This window comes from Alligator sinensis, unplaced genomic scaffold, assembly GCF_000455745.1.
Source record: "Alligator sinensis unplaced genomic scaffold, ASM45574v1 scaffold714_1, whole genome shotgun sequence".
NCBI lineage: Eukaryota > Metazoa > Chordata > Crocodylia > Alligatoridae > Alligator > Alligator sinensis.
The window spans coordinates 657,547-679,562 of NW_005842493.1; the positions used below are offsets into that span (position 1 = coordinate 657,547).

The 22,016-nt window shown below is 43.2% G+C and overlaps 2 protein-coding genes across 8 annotated transcripts in view; one reads left to right on the forward strand and one right to left on the reverse strand.

Moving 5' to 3' along the window:
* Positions 1 to 273: 273 nt before the first annotated feature.
* On the forward strand, positions 274 to 5,863 carry LOC102382746 (tricarboxylate transport protein, mitochondrial-like). Its single transcript, XM_006031301.3, has 9 exons — positions 274 to 310; positions 968 to 1,108; positions 1,257 to 1,356; positions 1,998 to 2,136; positions 2,951 to 3,035; positions 3,245 to 3,349; positions 3,594 to 3,709; positions 4,063 to 4,136; positions 5,001 to 5,863. Exons 1-9 carry the CDS (start codon positions 274 to 276, stop codon positions 5,113 to 5,115), a joined length of 912 nt encoding a protein of 303 aa, XP_006031363.1. The 3' UTR covers positions 5,116 to 5,863.
* Positions 5,864 to 13,135: 7,272 nt separating this feature from the next.
* SMTNL2 (smoothelin like 2) overlaps positions 13,136 to 22,016 on the reverse strand; it is a 69,969-nt gene continuing 61,088 nt past the window's right edge. For 6 of the 7 annotated variants that reach the window (XM_025212921.1, XM_025212919.1, XM_025212924.1 and 3 more), the window contains exons 7-9: positions 21,502 to 21,619; positions 19,913 to 20,064; positions 13,136 to 14,731 (exon numbers count right to left, since the gene is read on the reverse strand). In XM_025212921.1, the coding sequence (XP_025068706.1) occupies positions 14,605 to 14,731; positions 19,913 to 20,064; positions 21,502 to 21,619 (397 nt within the window). In that variant the 3' untranslated portion in view covers positions 13,136 to 14,604. Of the gene's footprint in view, positions 14,732 to 18,230; positions 18,366 to 19,912; positions 20,065 to 21,501; positions 21,620 to 22,016 lie in introns of all 7 variants that reach the window. The other variant, XR_003095812.1, reaches the window with a different exon arrangement.

Sequence of the window (22,016 nt, forward strand, 5' to 3'; positions counted from 1 at the left end):
GCCTAGATCTCCCACCCCCTTTATTGAGACAGCGTCCAAAGGCCAGGCTGAGTCCAGAGCAGGGGTGGGCAATTATTTCAGGCGGAGGGCCGCGTACTGAGTTTTGGCAAGCCATCGAGGGCCGCGTGACAGGCAGCCAGGGGCAGATAAATATTAATTTTCTAAACTTTTTAGGGGCTCTGCAGGACAGATAGGATGGGCTGGTAGGCCACATCTGGCCCACAGGCTGCATTTTGCCCACCCCTGGTCCAGAGCCTCCATGGCTGTAGCGACATGCGTCTCTGGGAATTGAACCCAGGTCTCCTGCAGGGTAAACAAGGCTCCTACCACTGAACCACAACAGGAGGCCCAAGTTAACATGGAAACTTGGCTTAAAAAGATTTTCTCAAATGGGCATGTGCTCAGCAGTAAGGGCTGGGGCCTGGTCCTGCAAAAGCTGAGGTCCATGGCAATCCTGCCTTGAACTGCTGCAAGAAAAAAATCAAGCGGCATGGAGGTCTTGAGAAGGATTTTTGCCTGCCAGTGAGGACTGTCAGGCACAACATATAACCTGGCTCGTGAACAAAGCGTGGCCCCAGCAGCTGGGGCAGCACAGCGATCGCCCGCAGGCGGTGACAACGGCAGGGGCGTGACGGTGGTGTGTCCTTGCAGGCAGCCACGGTGGTGTTGGTGGCCGGGGGTGGCGAGCGCTGACCAGTGGGCAAGAGTTTAGTTCAGCAGTAATTCCCCAGTGTCAGCCTGGATCTGATCTTTTTGTCTTGGCTGCTTGTTTTGTGAGTTATTGGGCAAAGCTAATGGTTTTTGTGCTTTCCTTCTAACTTGGAAGTGCTTTTAGTGTCGCTGGGCTTACTGCATCGTTCCCAAGCTTGTTAGCAAGATTCTTTGCAACGCAGTCTTGGCGGAGTGAGAGACAGTAGGATAGGGTACGAGGCTTGTCTGAGTTCAGTTTTTGTTTCCTTAAGCTAAGAACATAATGCTTCTCCCTCTGTTTTTTGTGCAGGTGGCATTGCTGGAGGGATTGAAATCTGCATCACTTTCCCCACCGAATATGTAAAAACTCAGCTACAACTGGATGAAAAAGCAAACCCCCCTCGGTACAGAAGTATTGGTAAGATGCAAACTTCCACTGGTTTTGCATGTAAAATCTCAAACAGAGCTTCTAGTAAACTATTTAAGCAGCATTCTCAGCACCTTGATCATTCATTTAAAAGGTAAAAGCTGCTTATTCTTACTAAGGCCTGGAAATTGTCTTCCAGGTCACTGTGTGAAGCTAACTGTGCAAGATCATGGTGTCAGGGGTCTGTACAGGGGCCTCAGCTCTCTGCTATATGGCTCTATTCCAAAATCTGCTGTCAGGTAAAGTGATGGATACTTTATTATTTGTAAGTATTGTAAAGATATCAGATTTGTGGAAGGACCTCCTATGATAAGAGGATGAAACCTATTTTATACAGAATTTATCTACCAGTCTCAAAGTGCTGAATGAGACTAGTTTTGTAGAGAGGGATTTTCATTTCCTTAAGTGCTGTGAAGCACTCAGTGCAATTCTCTCTCAAGTCCCACTGGATTTGTATTGGCTTTGAGATAATGACTTTGGTGCCTTGCGTTCTGAAAGATGATGATTAATGCTGGAACTGGTAGATGTGTAGTTTGGATGGATGTCCAAAAAACCCCTTCTTCAATATCACTTAGATGCACTAGACCTGAAATCCAAGAGTTAAAAGAAATATATCAGCTCCCTGATTGTAATAGCTGTTGCTCATAAGAATAAGATGCTACTTATGCTTAAGAGAAGAGGCGAATATCCATTTTTGCCCTGTGTTACTGACTGCTTGCTGCACCTCATAAATGGGATGAGAAGCTGGGTTACCGATTTTAAATCTCCCTAACTAGGGGGTGGAAAATACAGCCTGAATATTTCTGACCTTGTCAGTCTGCCTCATCTTTATTTGAGGAAATCTGTGGTGGAGAAAATGAAACTTGTCTGTTCTCTGCAGGTTTGGGGTGTTCGAGGTACTCAGCAATTATGCAAAGGATTCAAGTGGGAAACTGGACAGTAAACGGAGCTTAATTTGTGGCTTGGGAGCTGGTGTAGCAGAAGCTGTTGCAATTGTCTGTCCAATGGAAACAATAAAGGTAGGCAAACTGTTAATCCACAGGTGCTAGAAGATCATCTACACTATTCTTAAGGTTTGGAATCTACTACTTGGTGCGCGCGTCTATGTGAGAGATTTACTGCAAAGCTGTCTAGCTAGCTGTGTAGTAAATGTCTCGGCATCTATGCGGGAACCCTGTTAGGTTGCAGGAAACTAATAAACCCACAGCAGGTTAGTACTTATAAATGGAAGTAATATCCTGCTGCAGAGTTTTGTGCGCAGCAACACACATGTAGACCCTGACCCAGCTGGCTGGGGCATGAGGGTGTTTCAATGCAGGGGCTGCCTGTCTGCTGGCTAGCCCTGCACGGGTGCACCCTCGTGCCTCAGTTAGCCCCTCTGCAGCCTGTTGAGCTGGGTTGGAGCAGCCCCGAGTGGCAGGCTGGCCCCCTGGACCATCTACAAGCTAGGGCTGCTCCAACCCAGCTCAACATGCTGCAGTCCCAGGCACATGTGCAAAAGGCACACCTAGAAGCAATAAACTCCAGCACCATATACACCGGAGCTTATTGCTCCGTGCTGATAGCCTCTGTTAACTAAATAAGATTGGTTCTTTAGCATATTTTGAAATGTTTAATTTTTACCTTGTGCTATTTGAACCTGCATCAGCCAACTCAATGTAAGCTACACTTACGCCTTAACATAAGTGTGGAATGGTGCAGAGTTCTGAAATGCTTTTAGTAGTGGAAGGGATTTTATTTTAAATGATGAGCTAAAGGATAATAATCATAGCATAACTTTTTAAAGTTCATTTTAGTTTTGTGTTTTGGTTTTTTTTTTTTTAATTCTCACAGGTAAAGTTCATTCATGACCAATCCTCTCTCAACCCAAAGTACAGAGGGTTTTTCCATGGTGTCCATGAGATTATACGGGAACAAGGTATGACTCTAAGCATACAATTAAAACATGAAAAACTAGTTTTATTCTATTTTGAACCTAATGACATCAGTTAAACGTGTCAGTTTTGAACAAACGGTCACCTGTGAAATACCAATTTTTATTAGGAGATTGGCTGGTGCCTTCTGGCCATTTGATTGTTTTAATCGGCCTTTAATGATGTGCAAAAATAAATATCTCATCTGTTGTAGGCTTGCGTGGAACATACCAGGGGCTGACAGCTACTGTCCTCAAGCAAGGCTCAAACCAGGCAATCCGGTTTTTTGTGATGACTTCCTTCCGCAACTGGTATCTAGGTAAGACCTAACTGGGATCAGGATAGCAATTTCTCTTCTGAGAAACGGGTGATTGCTTAGCAGTATCACTTTTTAAATTTCCTTACAGGCAGAGCTATGCAGGCTAGATCAATACTTCCTAGTGTTTTTGTTGATCACTTAACTAACTGTAGGCATACATACTTAAAATTTAGAGCTTGTTTCTAAAAGTACTAGCATATATAGGAACACCCTGTCTAATTATTTCTCTCTCTTGCTTTGACAGGTGATAATACTCACCGAGAGATGAACCCATTCATTACAGCTGCATTTGGTGCTGTCGCAGGTGCAGCCAGTGTTTTCGGTAACACTCCATTAGATGTCATCAAAACCAGGATGCAGGTAGAGATTGCTTAAGAGCCAGTACTGCGATGCCTTGCTTCTCAGAAATCAGGATGCTTCCTCCAGCAGCTCTCATGCTGTCTTCTTTAATGAAGCAGGGATCTCATGGGATGGCCTGTTCCCATGCAACCCTGACACTTCATCTGTACTGCTGTGAATTATGATTCAGTAGTTTTATTTCCATTACCGTATAGTGCTGTAAGCTCTAGTTGTAGACCACATCCCCTGTGCTCGGTGCAGTACAAAAACTGAACAAAGAGCTTACATTTTTGCCTTATGATTTTAGTACAATGCCATAAATGCTCAACTGTTTTTTGGTTTTCTTCCCCACCATGCCCTGTCCTCTCTTTCAGGGTCTGGAAGCCCACAAGTATAAAAGTACCTTGGACTGTGCCTACCAGATCCTCAAAAACGAAGGCCCATTGGCGTAAGTGGAATTCAACTCTAGTCTCTATATTGGGGCGGGCAATTATCTTGGGCGGAGGGCCGCTTACTGAGTTTTGGCAAGCCATCGAGGGCTGCATGACAGGCAGCCGGGGACAGATAAATATTAATTTTCTAAATTTTTTAGGGGCCCCACAGGCCAGATAGAAGGCCTGGCGGGTTGCATCTGGCCCACGGGCTGCATTTTGCCCACCCCTGCTCTATATACATGAGATCCTACAATGTTCCACACTTTTGATGGTTAATACTTAGTTTGGTTCAGCATCTGCTTGTTTACTAGGTTGGCATTTATTGACATTTTCCCCAATTTGTTGTGCTGGCATCTCCTCAGCATAGACACAGCCTCTGCCCTGAAAAGAGCAGTTGAGAACTGCCTCTCCTTGCCCAACCGCACTTGCAAACATGTCTGTGTAACTTGCACAGTTACCAGAGAGGAAAAGAGAAGTATATTGCATAATTAAAGGTCTTCTGGGTGGTTGTGGTGGCTTTTGTTTTTTTGCTTTTTTTTTTTCAAGTTGGGGGGATTTTTTTTTCCCCCGGCATACTTCTGAAGCAATTCCATCCACATGATGAGAACTAGTTGTCCTGCATCTGTAGGCAAATTGGACTGGGGAATTTAAGTCTTTTACTTCTTATAGCTTAAACCCTGCTATACTTTCGTTGTTTTTATTTACTCATTTAGCAACCCTTAACCCGCTAGCATACTTAAGCTCAACTTGCTTTTCAAATATACTAGGAGCTGATTTATAACCGAATACAAGTTGTTAAAACTTTCTAAACTGCTTTCATTCCAAAAATTGCGAGGGGAGGAACGGCTTCTACTTATTTGTAACTCTTCTGCTGACAGATTTTACAAAGGGACGGTTCCTCGTCTTGGCAGAGTGTGTTTGGATGTGGCGATCGTGTTCGTGATTTATGAAGAAGTTGTCAAAGTTCTTAACAGAGTCTGGAAAACTGCCTGATGCTTTTCTGGCTTTGTCTGAAGGGGACACTTGGACTGGCTGGTTAGCCAGGTCCAGAGATCTGAAAGGAATTTATTGCCAACTGTTTATTGTCAAAAGGTTTGTGAAAATGCAGAAACTCTCACTTTGAACTCATTCTTTTAAAGCAAATAAGCAGGAGCATCTAACATGGCTGCTCTGCTGGTACTGTGCTTCGGAGCTGATAAGCTTGAGCTCATCTAGAGAAGGCTCCTAGTGCATTATGACTAATGACATGTATGCCTGGTCCTAATGAAGCTGAGATGACACGGAAAAACTCCTCTTCAAGTGAAAGCACTGGGCTGGATGCTGCTGTTTGCACCAATGCATCGCTGGAGTAACTTTGACTTTTCCACTCCAATGAGGCTCTGTGTAGGCTGGAGCTATTTTAATTTTAAGTACAGATGTCTTGTGTGGCTTCTAGTTCAAATGGTGTGAACCCCCTGTTTAGACCCTAAAGTAACTTTTAAACCTGGTGTTATAAATCATTTCACAAGCTAAACCATTTAAGTCTGCTTTAAATTTAATTAAGGCTATCCAGGGGTTTTCAGTGGTGTCAGGGAAGATTTAAATAAACCAGCTGAGGGGAGGGGTAAGGCCTGAGTGACTTCATTAGATGACTCCGTGGATTTACAAGAGCGTTACTGAGAAATTGCCATGCGGATTATTTTCAAGATTATGTACACAGTGTCAAAGTGGGACAAAGGAGCACACTTTTTTTTTTCCATGCTAGTTGATGGTGGTATGCAGCATAAATACAACTATATGTAAATAGTGTAATTTCTTATTTGTTAATACTTATGAGTTCACTCTCTAGACTAGGAGGAAGGTGCCTATTGAGTCCCTGCTGTGAAGAGAAGACTGGATCAGAGCTATGACACCAGTAGCAATACTTGAAAAGGAAGTTTTTCTGGGAGTGCTAGGGACTGGCTCATTAGTAAGTAAGGATACAGTGTCATGGCATTTACTTAGGAAAGCTTGTGTGGAATTAGTATGGTTTTACTTGAGTAAGAACTATGTATCCAGCTCTGTCCTGAATTGGGAAGGTAAAGGTGTCCAAAGCTGCTACAGTGCTTGCCCCTTCATGTGCATTCCAGTGAGCAAGGCTGCACTTAACAGAGAACTAACCCCTTCATCTGAAAGCAACTGCTTCCAGCTCCTCAAAGATATATCGCTGAGTCCTGCTCTCCCGTTTTATGAAGCAGAGACCTCCAAGGGCAGTTTCTTCCCCCTGATGTAGTTCATACTCTTCAGGAACAGATCAGCATGACTTAAGGTCATGCCTTTTCAGTAATCCTGACAAAGAGAATGAAGGATGGGATGCTGGTCGTCCCCTTTAAGAGGGTATATGTCTCGGACCATACACTTGATCTTCACATGTGGTCCCAGATGATCTTTTCGGCATGATGTTAATCATGAAGGCAGTTGGGGATTTTGAGAACAATATTAACTTTTTTGTGCATGTCATGGGTGGATAGGAGAGGGAGAAGTGCTTCTCTAATGGGTGTAAATACAAAATAAATGCACTGGAGATTAGTATGAATGCAGTCAAAGAGAGCTCAGGCCAGCGTTCACTGTGCTGCACTTGAGAGAGGAGTTTGGGAGGGGCAGAAGTGAAAGGATCGTGGACTTGACTGATTTAACTACAGCAAGAAAGTCTCATTGAACTTGATGGAAAGCCTTCTACCAGCTATAAAAGTGTAGTGGAGTCTTTAATATGTGCCCTGAAGTTGAGGAAAGTAGATAATGTTTATATTGACAATAGCTTCTTGCCTCTCTCATCACTTTACTGGAGCACATGGTGGGACTAAAAGCAGGATTTGGCTCATGTTCAACCATGGGGAAGATGGGTGAATCTTGGTTCAAAGCCTTATTTCCTCTTGACCTTGACTTGTTTCTAGCCTAAGACCATAAGTCTCCTCTCGAGTTGAGAGCCAACTTTGACTTTTTTTTTAAATGTCGCTTTTAACTGGCTATCGGTGAATATTGTACTTGGCTCATCTACAGCGTTACTGCAACTGAATGTAACAGGTACTGGTTCATAGCTGCCGTCACATGGCTCCTTTCCATAGCCACTGTTATCTTGACTGGGCAGGGTTGCTATAGCCAGTTGAATAGTTGCCCTGTTCATTATGCCTGCATTTGCTACCTTGATAAATGAATCCTCACCAGGCATTGTAGTCTGTGAAGTTTCTACACTGAACAAAACTGCTTCCATCAAAACCACTTGCATAGCTGCCAAAGTTCCTTAAGCCACAGTGATCCAGCTGTCTTAATTAACACCTCCAAGGGGCCACCAGGTCAACGCTCTTGTTGAAACCCAAGAGCAGTCTGCCAACTCTTCCTTCAACTTCAGGCTGCCAGTGATAGCTCTGCTAACCTCTGCAATGCTGGTACAAATAACCAGCGTCAGGCTTTTGTGGAGATCGGAAGTCCTCTTTGCTAAAGCCTGATCACTGCTTGCATACTGTATTTATGTTTTAAAGAAAGCTGCTGTTCTACTGCTTGTGCCTTTTTTCTGGCTAATATCTCAACGTTACTGCTAGCTAATATTTCAGTTAATAATCTAGTTAATACTTCAAATTCATTTTTTTTTCACTGCTAAATAATTTGTTTACAAGTTCACACTTTTTTTTTTTAGCTCAAAAAAAATTAAATAAATTTAAGATGAAACAAAGCTGCCTACAGCTCTGTATTCATGAATGTAGTGAAGGAAGACCAAGAAAACAAAACCGCAAGTCCTTTTGGAAAGGGATAACTCTTCAGGTGAGTAAATTGGACCAAATCTTCCCATACACCTGCACAATCCTATAAGCGAATGTGTGCAAATGAATTTGCAGAGCTGAATCGGGAGCTGAGCATGCTGCACAGTCATCCATCCTGTTGAGTAGTTTCCAGCCGTTAGAGGTCAGTGTTCTACTGTCACAGCTCAGAAAAAGGTATGGTCGCGAACTATCCATTCTGGGTACGCTGAATCATGGGAAGGAAGGGCTTTAACTTACACACTACAAGCAAATGAAACTTATTTATCTTGACCCTGAGGAGTGATCACAATATAGCCAGCAAAAGACTCAGCCTTCACACCTTACTCCCAAAAGCCAAGGTCTGTGAGGTTGGATACTGAACTAGCTGCAGTACAATCCAAAATGGAAAAGCTAATAGTTTTGAGTGTTTCAAAAAGAAATGCAGAATGAACTGCCCCATCCTATAAAAGTAGAATCAAATTGCCCCTAAACAACCTGCTTGTTCTTTGCAAAAGTGATGTAATGTCTCAGATGGTTGATTCAACATAGAGTGTCCTGGACCTTTTAAAAGGACACTTGAATGCTTTATTTCAGAATGACAGCCTGCTATTTAATCAAGCTTACATTATTATTAAGCCTGATTTAAATAGCAGGCTTAATAATAATGTAATATTAATGACCTCTATAATTAAATGTCCTTTTCTACCACCCCATACCTTCAAAGTAGGTGTTTCTGGAGCTGGAACCAAAGAAATCTATTGGACAGAGCAACTTAAATGCTTCAGATTCAGTACAAAAACATATTCAAGTAGTGCATGTCTTGTTTTACATCAGATCTGCTTAGCAATTTTTGGCTCCCTAATCAAAAGGAGTTAAAGCTGCCAGTAACATTTCCTTTTAGAGCTGGTTTGAAATTTTCCAACTTTTTTTTGATCCCTGCGGAAATTTTGCGAAAAGGAACATTACGTGAAAAGGAGTCTCTCAAAGCACTGTACACCGAAGGTCAGTAGCGTTAAGCCAGTTTTACGGATGGGGAAACAGATGCAGACATGAAGCAGTTTACTTCTGGTCACCAAATGGCATACGTAGGCAGGAAAAGAATCAAGGTCTCCTGAGTTTGTATGCCTATTTACAAGTAGCACGCTAAGGGATATCATGTAATCAAATGGGCAGTAAATCATTTTCCCTGTGCTCCTTAGATCCTTTTTACGGTTGATAACAAAAGCATGGGGATAAAACCCAACAGCACATCCAGAGCTACTACAGAACCAGGTTCCACTTCCTCAGCATATTGAATCATACGGGGAGTTTCACTTTGGCTGTTGATCAGTGAGGCCACAAAAATGACAGCTGACTGATTTTTGCCTTGTGTGTGGCACATTGTTTCCCTTCACATTTAATGCATCTCCCTATCCTTCTTTTTCTAAATGAAAACAAATGTTGACATAACAGTTGCCATCCTTTACAAACACCGTTGTATATAAAGTGCATGCCTGAATTCCTGTAGGCAGCAGCGGTCCTTCAAAGTAAAGGATGATGTCCATCAGGCTCGATGGGTCCCCAGGTGACTGAGGAGCCCGATTCTGGATGCACACGTTCTTCAGCAAGCGGAGCATGTTGTTGCATGGGGGACTGGGATTCGCAGCCCTGGTTTTTGTGTTAGGCCTCTTAATGATATTTGGTAAATTATGTGCCCTTACATAGTTTATGTATTGAAAGGATGTAGATGTATGGTTATGTTAAGGCCTTGACCAAACTTCTCAACAGCCATTGAGGCAGGAGCAAATAACTAATAACTAAATAACTAATAAACTTCTGAACTTTCTTAGTGGGAAACACCTCCAGTAAATTACCCAAGGAAGGATGGATTTGGTAGCTGTGTTCATTCATCTGAGACAAAAAGAAATGCAAAACTCTAGAAGTCTTGGTTCAGAGAGGATACCTTTTATTAGTCCAACTAAGAAATCACAAAAAAAGGATAATTTTTTTGCTATTTCTTAGCTGGGCTGATAAAAGGTATCATCTCTGAACCAAGACTTCTAGAGTTTTGCATTTTCAGGGACGGAAGCTAATTTATTGACTACTTCACACATTCCAGGTTAGGATGTTCCAGTTAATAGTAAGAGCAAAGATAAGACCACTCCTTTCTTATATGTTCCCAGAGTGTTAAATCTTCTCTAATTAACACAGACTAAGACACCTGGTTGGACTGGTTTTCAGCAACTCCTTGAAATGAAGGAGTTTCCCAAATTTTTCTAGCCTAAATACAATCTTCATACATGCTAGAGTCTCAGATGATCACACAAAAAATAAATGAAGCTGTCCTTACTGTACTCTGACTGCAGAGAGAGAGCAGAAAGAAAGCTTACATCCTGTATCCTTACACTCCTTTTCTTCGGTCGAAATGCTAAATTATTAGTTCTGCACTGTTAAAGTCCATTTGGGTTGTTTCACCGGTCTCCCAGGCATTTAATGCACCATTTGACAAAGGAGTGAACACAGCAGGGTGTCAACTGGTTAACTGGCCAGTAATCAATTGATTCCTTCCTTGAAGCAGGTCATCTGTCTTTCTAATCTGTTTTACATTCAAACCCCTGGCAGCTGGAATGACAGCGTGCTGGAAACCATAAGCCAGCCCCTTTTCAACATTCCTGAGTGTACACCACCAGTGTGGGTTTTAACATCTTGCACTTAGGTTAGTAGTCTGCTTCCTGAAGCAGAAGGGCTCTTTTAACATGTTTGTGAATGATGGAAGACAGCTGGAGCCTGTAAAGCTCACATCTTCATCATTATGAAAAAGCTCCAAAATTTAGCTTCTTCTCAACCAAGCTTGAGAAAAAGGTGCAATGGCAGTAACCTGAAGTCATTCCAATAAGCTGCCAACAACTTTGCTGCCCGCAGTCACTTTTACGTTGACCCTCACTTACAGCCCTGATTTGGCAACAGACTTATAAGTCTACTTCCTTAGCAGTCCACTGAAATCGGTGGGGGTGGAAACATTTTCCTGAGATGAGAATGATTTTGGAGTGATGCAAAGTATATGAATATTGTTCCTACTGTAGTGACTGTGATGGAAGTTGGCTCAGTGTTACTCAAGGAAATAATAGTTACAGAACTGTGAGAGTCGAACCATAATCATATTGTTCTGGCGCTAGACAGATGGGTTTCCTTTCAGAGCGTTTCATCAAGAGGAAGGCCTTTGACCATCACAGAAACTGAGACTTCACCACGTAGAACCTAGTGGGGCAAGCAACAGCTGCAGAGTTATTTTTCAGTAAGACTTTGGCCATTCAAGACAAAATGTTAAGAACTGAAGACAACAAAACGTTATGGGATAACTATGTGAAAGCCTGCCAGACCTCCACCTACTTCTGATAAAGCTATGAGCTTAGCAGTAGCTGGGATCCTGGTCCAGTTGGATCTGATATTGCTCAGACGTGCATAAAGGCTTTAAAATGTGCTTTCAAACTGTTTCCATTGTGACGTTAGCAACTAGCTGTCTAGAGAATAGGATGCCCCCTCCGCCTCCCCTGGAGCTGTAAGCATACAGACTCGCTAATGGTGTTTCCTTATTCCTTTTCACTGTTAGAAAGGCAACAGCTCCAGCCTTGTATTCATGTGTGCAATAAATAGATGTCAGTAGAGCCGAGGCCTGTGCCACACTCGCACTCCAAACACCATTGAACTTGGCCAAGTTTGGAACCTGATCCACAATGTACCGTCCTGGCTGAAACCAACCCTTCCCAATCCTCATGCCCTTGGGTTCTTTTGTCTGCTGAAACGGGTACAGTACTTACAGAGATGAAAGGCAGCAAAGCATTTCACAACAGCTCTCTAACTAGGAAACCCCTGTGTATGTTTTCCACTTACAGAATTCCCTGTGAAATGGCAAGCGAAGCAGAGGTTGGCCACAGTTTTGATGCCTTTTCTTCCATCTGTTTTCTTTTGTTTCCACCCTGATAAGCTGTTTTGCTCTCCGCGTCAGAGAAAAATTGAGACCAGGTAAGTAAGAGCAGATCTTTGCAAATGAATAGTCATGGAATCACGCATTTACACCAGCATGCAAGCCAGCCCACCCTGATCGGACTTCAGCATTATCCTGCAGTGAGAAAATCAGGGCAAGTGCCTGATTATTGCAATGTGGTTGGCACCAGATGGCCTCAGCCCTGGGGATAGGCTTGAACATCTCTAATACATCTGCAAGTCCAGTACTGAGTGCTGGAACAGAACAGGGCAGACAGGAGAGTCTGCTGTTCTGCAGGACTGCGAATCTCTGTAATACAATAGACGCTGACCTAAACAAGTCAATGAGTTTTCCAAGCCCCATCCATCACGCTGACAGATTTGGAACCGCCTGAACCATCTCAGCTTGTTTAGTAGCTTTCGACAGCTCTGCGCCTGTTCACTCACCCGGGTTATGCGCTGGCTGCTCTGACATTTCCACGAAGACTGATCCTGCTCCCCTTGAAGTCAAAGTTTTATAATTGGCTTCAGCAGGTGTAGGACTATGGCCTAAGTTGCTAGAAGCTGGGATCATATGAATCATTGCTTTTACCAAGTGAGCTCAGGGGCTCCTTGCATCCCTGTAGTTCCCTAAATAAGGCCCTTGTATGCCGCTTTCCCATCTTCTTCTGTCTCAAAGATGTGGGTACACATGGCAGCGTCTGTGTACCCACACCTACTCTTCCCTCTGTGCCAGTGTCTGTAGCCTTGTATTCCCAGCATTATTATAGGACATTAAATGTCCTATAATAAAAGTCTCTTGGGGCAATGGGCAGAGGTGGGATTCGGACACTCAACTGCTTTCTGAGGAGATCTCAGTGCCAATCTTGGGGGCTAGGATTTCATTAGGTGCCAATGGTGCTTTGAGGATCCAACTCAAGACTGCAGGGTTTGAGCTGAAGTCTCAGTGGCTTGCGCTAATACCCTAAGCATTTGAGCAGCCTACTGTAGATGCAATGGACTGGGTAAGGGACATGATGCTGTTATGGAGAGCAGCTGTTTATCAATCCTAACTATTGCAGCCTAATAAATATTAGTCCTGTTACTTGTATTGCCAGAGAATCAAGCCCTGTCGTACTGATTGCTGAAGCCAGCAGGTAGCCTAGATTTACAGCCCTGAGTGAGATCACCATCAGACCAAGTGAGATTATTTTTCCTTTAAAGTCTAAATATATTTCAGGTTTAGAAAAGCTTCTTGGGAAGCCCCTTTCAGCTTTACCTTCCACTCAAAGAGAAGCACTGAGCCCAGAGGCTGTTTGGCATATGTTTTATTATAAATGGTCATTGATACAGAACCAAAATCATCTTTATAAATATCTGCAAGGCGCACGTAAACAGAGCAGGTAAAAACCATTCTTTAGCACGAGCAATTGGCTTGCCTGGCAATTTTATATTCTATGAGCCTGGTCTTAGGGAAGAGGAGGGGAACATGGGGACTAAAACGAAAAAAAAGTTCTTTTATGGTCAATGTGTTCCCTGCTGCTCTAGTGGGCAGGAACCAGAGCGTGAAATCGGATCTCTCTTTCACGAGTGTAAATCTGGAGTCACCCCATTTAGGTTAATGCCATTAATGCTGATTTCAGAACCTCTGCCCCCTTCCCACTGAGCGGTGCCTTGGCTGGCTACTGCAGCAGAGCGGCCAAGCACCGATGGCATCATGGAGACTGAGTTCCTCTCTCACATCTTAGCGCTACTCTCTCCTACGGCAGGATTGAGGCACACTGCTGGGCAGCTTTCTTCCCTTGCTGCCTGCATTGAATTGCAGTTGTTAACCTCCCCTTTACGTAAACACCCAGACATATGCATACAACGACCAACCCCACCTCCAAGCGCCTCCTTGACCACGAGTGAAACTGGGCTCTTCTGCACATGGTTCAACCCACCGCATGGGCAAATGGTTTTAAGTCTGATCCTCATTAACCCACAGCGGTGCAGCTTGTTACACTGTGATGGCCTCGATGGGGATCTGAATGCCAATAACGGCTAAGTGGCGGTGCCCCCCTTACACAAGAGGTTAGAGCCAACTAATGTGACAAGTACAGCGAGCAATTCCTTTAGCTTACATGGCAGGTGTGCGTATTGGTAACGCAGTTCGGATCCCCATAAGGGCCACTGTTGTGTAATGACCCCTCCCAGGGGATGGCATGTTGCACACGTATAATAGCATCAAACCAACGTGTTCGTTTTCCGGGAGGTGACGTGGCGCCAATGGTTTAATCCTACAACTTCACATTTACTAGAGCAGTGTTTCCCTTCCTTTATAACATTAGGGCTTAGTCTGCCTTCTGCTTGCTGTATGTTGTGCTGGAGAGAGAGGTAGAGAATGCAAATGCTGTCCTGTGGGTATTGCACTCTTGTGTTAGCAGAGAGCAACCATGTAGCACAAGCACCCTCACTCTGTGAAGCCGTGTCCCCCAGCTTGACTGTGACGAGAGTTACAACATAGCTTCCTTCCATCTTTTATCACCGGGGCACTTAAAACAACTAATTAGCACCAAAATGACAATTTCTGCTTTTTCTTCTACAGCATTGGCCCACTGCTGTGATCAACACTTTGGGGCCCTACTTGGCAGCAATTCAATCAGTGACACAGCTGAATGCAAGTGGAGGGATGGTAACAAGCTTAAGGACAAGAAATAATGGCAGTGTTGTATTCGCAAAAGGCCAGAGTCCTCTCAGGAGAGGGTTGGACTCAATCCTCCCAGCTGGAGAGGTGGCTGTGGTTTTATTCAAAGCGACGCAGGTGGTTGTACAGTGACTGCACATAGGTGAAAACACACATGGGATCTGGCTTCCGACCCATCACCATCATGTCGTCCACTTCTATCAGGCGGTCACAGTGAGCCAGTTTCCTGTAGTAAGAGCAAAACAGATCCGTCATATAAAAGATTATGGCCGCTGTCTGTACATATATTTCCAAGGTCCAATTGCTGCCTTGATTCAGCATCACCTTGGCTTGTTCCAACACAACGGGATCTCCTCTCAAAGAAATATCTATAACAGCACTGTAGGTAACACTGAAAAGGCCAAGTTCATGTCATGTTTGTAGGCTGCCATTTTCTGTGACTGGAAGAGCCTCCTGTTCCTCTTATCACCTCTCTCCACACTGAGGGATCAGACTCAAAGCTCAGTGGGATTTTTTCCATTGGGTTCTTAGGTTTTGGGATCAAGCCCCTGGTCTCTGCTGGACATGCCCCCACCTCTCAGCAAGCTACGTGCCTCAGCAAGCAGGGTTGTGCAGATTTGCAAACCCCTTCCCACTCTCAGGAGAAAGCAAGCCTGGGGTTGTTCTGGCAACTGCTTTGGATGCTGGCAAATGAGATAGGATCTTGCCAGGCATCCAGGAGGACTGGATGTTTCTTTTAGGTGTGAGTGGTACAGGCACCCTTCCTGGACAGTTATCAGGATCAAGTGCTGAAATCAGGCTCACATCCAAAGTCAAGTATAAGGGAGGCATTTGCTGAGGCAAGATGAAGATCTGTGGACCAACGCAGGCTGGGTAGGCAAAGGCATAACCAAGAGGACCCCGGTAAAAACCAGAAGAAAGAAAGAGAGGAATTTCCCCCGCACGTTGGAAGGCAGTAGCTTGGTCAGAGCCACCGACAGCCATAGAGATACTGACATTTCTACCAGCAGTTCTCATCTCATTCCAGATTATTACTGGTTGTCAGGATGTCTTCTGCTTTAGCTTACATTTATCTCCATACTTCATCTTTGATATGAGAACATCAGAATTGTCCTTGGCCAGCCAAAGGCAGGCTTAAATCAATGAATCAGCTAAGAACCAGGAGTCTTCCTCGGCTGATTGATAATTAGCAGCAGAAGTATGAAAGATATCTTCCCCCTTTCATTTTTAATGTTCTTCAACTGCACTTCCTTACAAAGAACAGTGGGTTTGCCTGACTGGTGAGCGGTCCAAAGCATTTTGCTTCATGGCAGATTGCAACTGATGATTGATGCCAGTACTATTGACATTTTGCACTGAAGAACTTGGGTCTAACTGGGCCCTACTTCAATGTGCAATGGTGTCTGAAACCACATCAGAAGTTGTAGAAGCCTGTAGCCATACACTCCTGCATCCTGTGATTATATGAAAAGAGCGTGCTGAACCTGACTAAATACCCATGCAGTGTTCTTATTGTTACCCAAGCTACACAGCGCAACAACAAAGTATGAGTCATGTTTCTGCTGGATCAAGAACCTTAAAATATCTTTTCTTCTGTATTTAAACAAAATAATCAAATAGATGAAATCCCAAGATCAGTGGAACTTTCACAATCTTTTCTCTGATGCCTGACGAAGGGTGTTTGTGCCCAAAAGCTTGCAATTGAAGACATTTTTTTGCACAAATCTTGTTGGTCTAATAAAAGATGTTACCTCTGTCCATGAGCCCTGACTGCAAGATCAGTGAACAAACTCTCAGACTGCTTTACATGAAAATGCCTGTAAAGTCCTCCAACTTGGATGATGCATGCTGCATAAACCTAAATATAACACTGATGCTCTAAACACCAGTAAATGTGTGGCAATCTGCAAAACAGGAGTTAATTAACTGTTTTAAACAGCTAAAATGAACTACTCTCCATAAACTGTAGCATTTTAGAGGGTCCCTAGAGGGTTGGCTTGACTGCTGTCCAGTTGCCATATAATCTGATCTATAAATGAATAGCAAGATTTGTTTTTGTAGCACAGCACCGAGTTTCCAACACTAGGTCTATTATGAAGCAACAATGAGATAGAGCAGAATAGGATTTTAATGAGAATATTACTATCACTCCATCTCTATTAAGCCACCTGCGCCTTCCTAAGCCTGGATTTGGTCTTGACAATGCTGATTAGGCCAAAGCTTTGTTCTTGATGTTTACTCTCAGGAAGGAAGAAGGGAAACATCACTTGACATTCCCATTGGTCTGGACAGAAGAAACATCTGCTGGGGACTGGAGGGGCCTGTCGGCTGACCTTTGCAGCTGGTTAAGACAATTCTGCCTTTAATAGACAGTGGATCTGTGCTCTGTGGCTGCTTACAGACATAAAAAAAACAAACCAAAACAAAACGAAAAAGTGCTCTACTTTAAACTCCGCGTGCCCCCGTACTTAGCCCAGAAGAGGCATCGCATTAGTTGGACCTAGCTTACCTGGTGTCTGTATAGATCTGGTGCTTCAGCGGGGCTTTTATGGTGCTTTTATCTAATAGCTGATTGAATATTTATAAAGATGATTTTGGTTCTATTTGACTGAATCAGCTATTAAATAAAAGTGCCAAAAAGCCCCACTAAGCGTGTGATCTATATAGATGCAGTGGAGCAGGGTCAAATTAATGTCCTGCTTCCTCTGGTAAAGCGCTTTTATTTTCCCCCCATGTCTGTCAGCATCCCATTTGAACAAGCATGAGTTCTTTGCTCTGTAGTCACTAGAGGCAGTGTTTTTTCCTTGATGCTATTTGGAGAATTAAATAAGACTGAAGCTGCTAATTCTCCAACTCCTGTTTTCCAGACATAGGGTCTGCCTACGCTGTGGGTATCTGCTCGAGTGGAGCTAGTCCAATACAAAATCACTTGTGCAGATGTGCTGCACTGCTGGGTTTGGTCTTCAGCAGCGTAGCTCAGTGTCAGACCTCGGTGAGCTGCTTCAGTACAACATATCTGTGCTGTGATTTACACCTAGAGAAGACTGGTGCAGAGATCCTGAGGACAAGCAGGCTCTTAGACAAGTACGGCTTTTAATTATAGTGCCATGGGCTGATGTTTTAATTGCTCGTATTCAATTGTCATGACAACAGTTTACAGGAATAACAACTTGCCTCCCTCTTAATAATTCCTTTCAAAGCAAGGTGAGTGTTGCTTTAGAAAACAATGGTATGACACTACAAACAGCAATAATGAAAACAACACGACCCTTAAGGATCTGGTCCTGCACTCCTTGGGTGCCAAAGAGTCAGGAGGAAAATCCAGAGCAGGTAAACAGAAAGTTACAGAAAAGGCAGGACACAGAATTCATGTGACATACATACAAGCAACATATCGGCACTAAATGCCTCTAATGACATTGGTGAAAGGGCTTACTATACACTACATGCAAACCAGAAATAAATGCCATCTGAAAGGACCGCTCAAGCACAGCCATTTGACTGATGCATGTTTTAAGTTCTTGTTTCTCCACTTATTTCTGTGTTTACTTCCCCAATAAACAGCATTAAACTTACCACTATTGTCTGTATATTCCCGTGACTGAAATGTTGCTTGCCATGATAAACTGTCCCTAAGTGGAGGAAAATGATCTGAGCACTCAACTGTCCCTGTAATAGGCATGCTTGTTCTATTGTGGGTAGTACCAAAAAGGCAATTCTCCTACCTGCCAAGGTACAGTGCAGTAAAGTAGACACATTCTGTGAGTTGGGTTGATTAGGGACTATGACATCATGACTATGTGGTTTTATTTTAGTTCTTGGTTCCACATCCTGAACTCTTCAACACCAGGGTAAAGAATCTTTGACCGTGTAAGTTAAAGACATAGGATCAGATTCTGAGCTGCCATCAATCAACCTCACATCATTCAAATCAATGGACGCAGGCCAATGTACTCCCAACGCACTGAAGTTTTGCCAGTTTACAATTTACAGGAACTAGTCAAGATTATTTTCAGGTAAGTAGTGCTCTTAACAATGGAGTCAAACCTTTTTTCTTTAAAATTCGGTTTGCTTGGCTCTTCTACTTTGCCTAAGTCCTTCAGGCAGCTGGATGTTGGGTTGTACAAAGTGCATCCATTTATTTCTCAGCTATGCTGAAATCCAACTGGTTAACAATTACTTGTGTCATACGGCCCACTCTGTTTACTTTGTCACAGTTACTAATGATCCATGCTAAGTACATTTCTGTTTTTTCCCCAAATCTCAATAAATAAAACGTGTAAGATTTAAGAGCTTTCCAGATGTTAGTTCTAAATCTGTGTAAATGCCCAACCTGTCAGCAACACATAGTAATAATATAATTTATTTGCAGGAGCTATTTATTTTATTTTCCCTTTAAAAAAAACACTCGGGGGAAATAACATCTCATTAGAAAATGGGTTTTGTTGACTCAGGCTACTGGATGAAACTCTGGAAAGCTACGACAAGCTAGAAGTCGGCAAATTAAGTCGCCTGAAAACATTCACGTAAATGTGATGAATCACCAGATTTAAGTCAGGTGCACCAGAAGTTTAACTGAACGCACATACGCTCTTGTGACAGTCTAATGACCTGATACTGTCTCCCACTGATGTCAGCGGGAGGACTGCCTTTGATTTCTATGGAATCCGAACCCAGCGATAATACATTCCAATGCAAAGTCTTTCACAAGTACTGTAGGGCTAAGCATTATGGGGGGAGGATTTTCAAAAGGGTTTAGGAGAACTAGTACCGTTTGAAAATTCCCCTTGTAAAATTGCTATGAGACGGGGTAAAAATACTGCGAGTAAAAATCCTCTGGGTAGCGAGGCAAATTGAGTACATAGGTTCAGGGGGAGAATTTGAATGTATGGATATGAGTAATGGGTGGATCTGAATGCATGAACCTGGGAGCAAACTAGGGCACAGAGCACTAGAGTTTGTTTGCAACCACTACTTAGGCACGTCTATACATGCATTAACATACTTTAGTTAATGCGCATTAAAACTAGTACCTCCATTGCAAGGTACTAGGAAAATGCACATTAACCTGTCTTAATGCACATTAGCCTATTTTAATAGGCATTAACTAAATAGCACCCTTTTAGTGATGCTTTAATGCGCATTAAAATAAGTGAATTAGTATTAAAGCACGTGTAGACACACCCACTTATATCTTACCAGACATCTGCTAAAAATGCATCTTACTTTTTATTTCTGAGCCTCCTGTTCTATTGCTCACATGCACAGCTTTATTACCACTTCCTGGCATCATAAATTTCACCTTGTAATGTATGGCACGAGGGAGAAATTATTAAACACTCTCACTGCACAACCCGGTGAGACTTAATGCTGGATGCACTTCACAGACATGTAATACGGTACTCACTCAGCCATGGTGAAAGCTAGCTCAAAGTTTTGCTTGCGATTAGCTGGGTCAAGCTCATTGTAATCGAAGGCTTCAGGAAAGAAAGAATGCACAAGGGCACAAAATGCCATTCCATCACTCCAGCTCGAGGAGAAGTTTTGCAGATCAACGTGCTGTCATAATGCAAATAGAGAGTTTTAGGACAAGGCAGAGACTTGGAACAGCAGCTGCCCACTCTTGCTGGACAGTATCTCATCCAATACCAGGACAGTATCTGGATGAGAAACATTGACCTCCCCAGCAATTCAAGTCTGATGCAGGTGCAAAGCACCTGGGTGGCCTAGGGGCCTGATGCAAAGTTTACAGAAGACAATGGAAAGATTTCCATCAGCTTCAACAGGCTTTGCATTGGCCCTAGGTCCTGAACCTGCATTCAGGTAACATGAGTGAATGACTTATCTTGCATCTCTAGCAACCATGAAGTAGTTGCTAACCAGATAGTGGCTGCAACACAGGAGTGTGCAAAGACTCAATACTTTACTCCCAGCTCAAATCAGCTCAAATCAGCTCTAACCCCCTGACTAGCACAACTGATTTCAATGGCAGTACATGGGTGCAAACAAGGGAAGGGATGGACTCCACTGGATGGCACAACATGAAAGTCAGCCCATTAGCACTAGCCAGCCCTTTGCAATTACAGTGAAGAGTCCAGAGTTCCTCTGGATTTGCACCAGTACAACAAGGCAGAATTGGGCTCTTTTGCTTCATAACACTCATTTTTTTTCCAATATAGAAAATCCAGTCCCTGGTCTTTCTGCTTAGAGCTAAAATAGATTTTAATAATATCTCTTAGACTGCCCCAACAACTTAATGTTTAGAGCTCAGGAATAACATGCTGTCTTTTGTTTTATTGCCTAATAAAACTGTTGAATGTGCACCATTTTGCGCTCACACATCTGGGAAAGCTGTTCTTTCCCCTGGGAATTACACTGAGCAATGCAGGCTGATGCCAGGCAATTTCAATGAAAACCCATAAGCCTAACTCTTCTCAGTTACACTCATACAGCCTCATAGGACATGAACATGTTGAAATTGGGGGAATTTAATCTCCACCATTTGCTGTATCCTAACATCTTTAATTCCAAAATAGAGCAACCCATTCTACCACATAACAAAATTATCTTAATCTCCATGTAACATTAACACAGAACAATCTCTATCCCTATTCAGATGTCATCCATACGTAAGGTACATGCACTCAAACCCTGTAATTAAGAGAAAATGCACTAATGCAGCGTGAAGACTATAAAGTGCTCCATCTAGCAGGGCACTTAAGCATTCACTTTTACTCTTATGTGAAAAGTCTCATTAACTTCAGTGGAATTGCTCATGTGCACTTACTTTTGCACATGCAGTATACATGTAGCTACACACATCAAACTGCATTTTCTTAGAGCCTTAAAGTCTTGTAATGAATATAAGCAATTGCTTGGAGTGTTTTAGATTGCTTCTCGATAACAGCAGAATGCAATTTTTTCAGTACAGCTCCTCTAAAAAATATTTGTGAGGAATTGGAAGGAAAAGCTCAGAAAGGGACAGGGTCTCCTCACCTTGTATCCTATGGTTTTTGAGCGACACCAATCCAAAAGAATTTGCTTAATGCTGCTTGCACTGGCAACTCCAAAACTCTGGGACCTCTTCAGCTTTGCTTTGGACTCTCCTTTCCCTCTGGAAAAAGAAAAGGGACAACAGACTGAAGTCTAGAAAAGGTTAAAAGCCTCCTGTCAGCTACATCCTTGCAGCAAAATACATCATAGGGGACACCAATACACTTTTCCAAGCCCACCACCCTGCCAGTGCAGTTTTTCCTCGCTAACCACGGTTTTGAGTATCCATGCTTAATATTCTATGTACCATTTTGGCTACCACAGTACAGTTTTGAGTAACCACGGTTTTCTGTGGCCGCGCATCAGCCCACCACGTGCCATTTGCCCCATAAGTCTTTTGTCTTGCCAACCACAGTTTTTTCAACCACGGGAACTTTCAGGAACCTAACCCCAGCGGCTGGCGAGGGAAACCTGTATGCCACTGGAGAAATGTAAAAAATGAAACCCCCATTTTATTG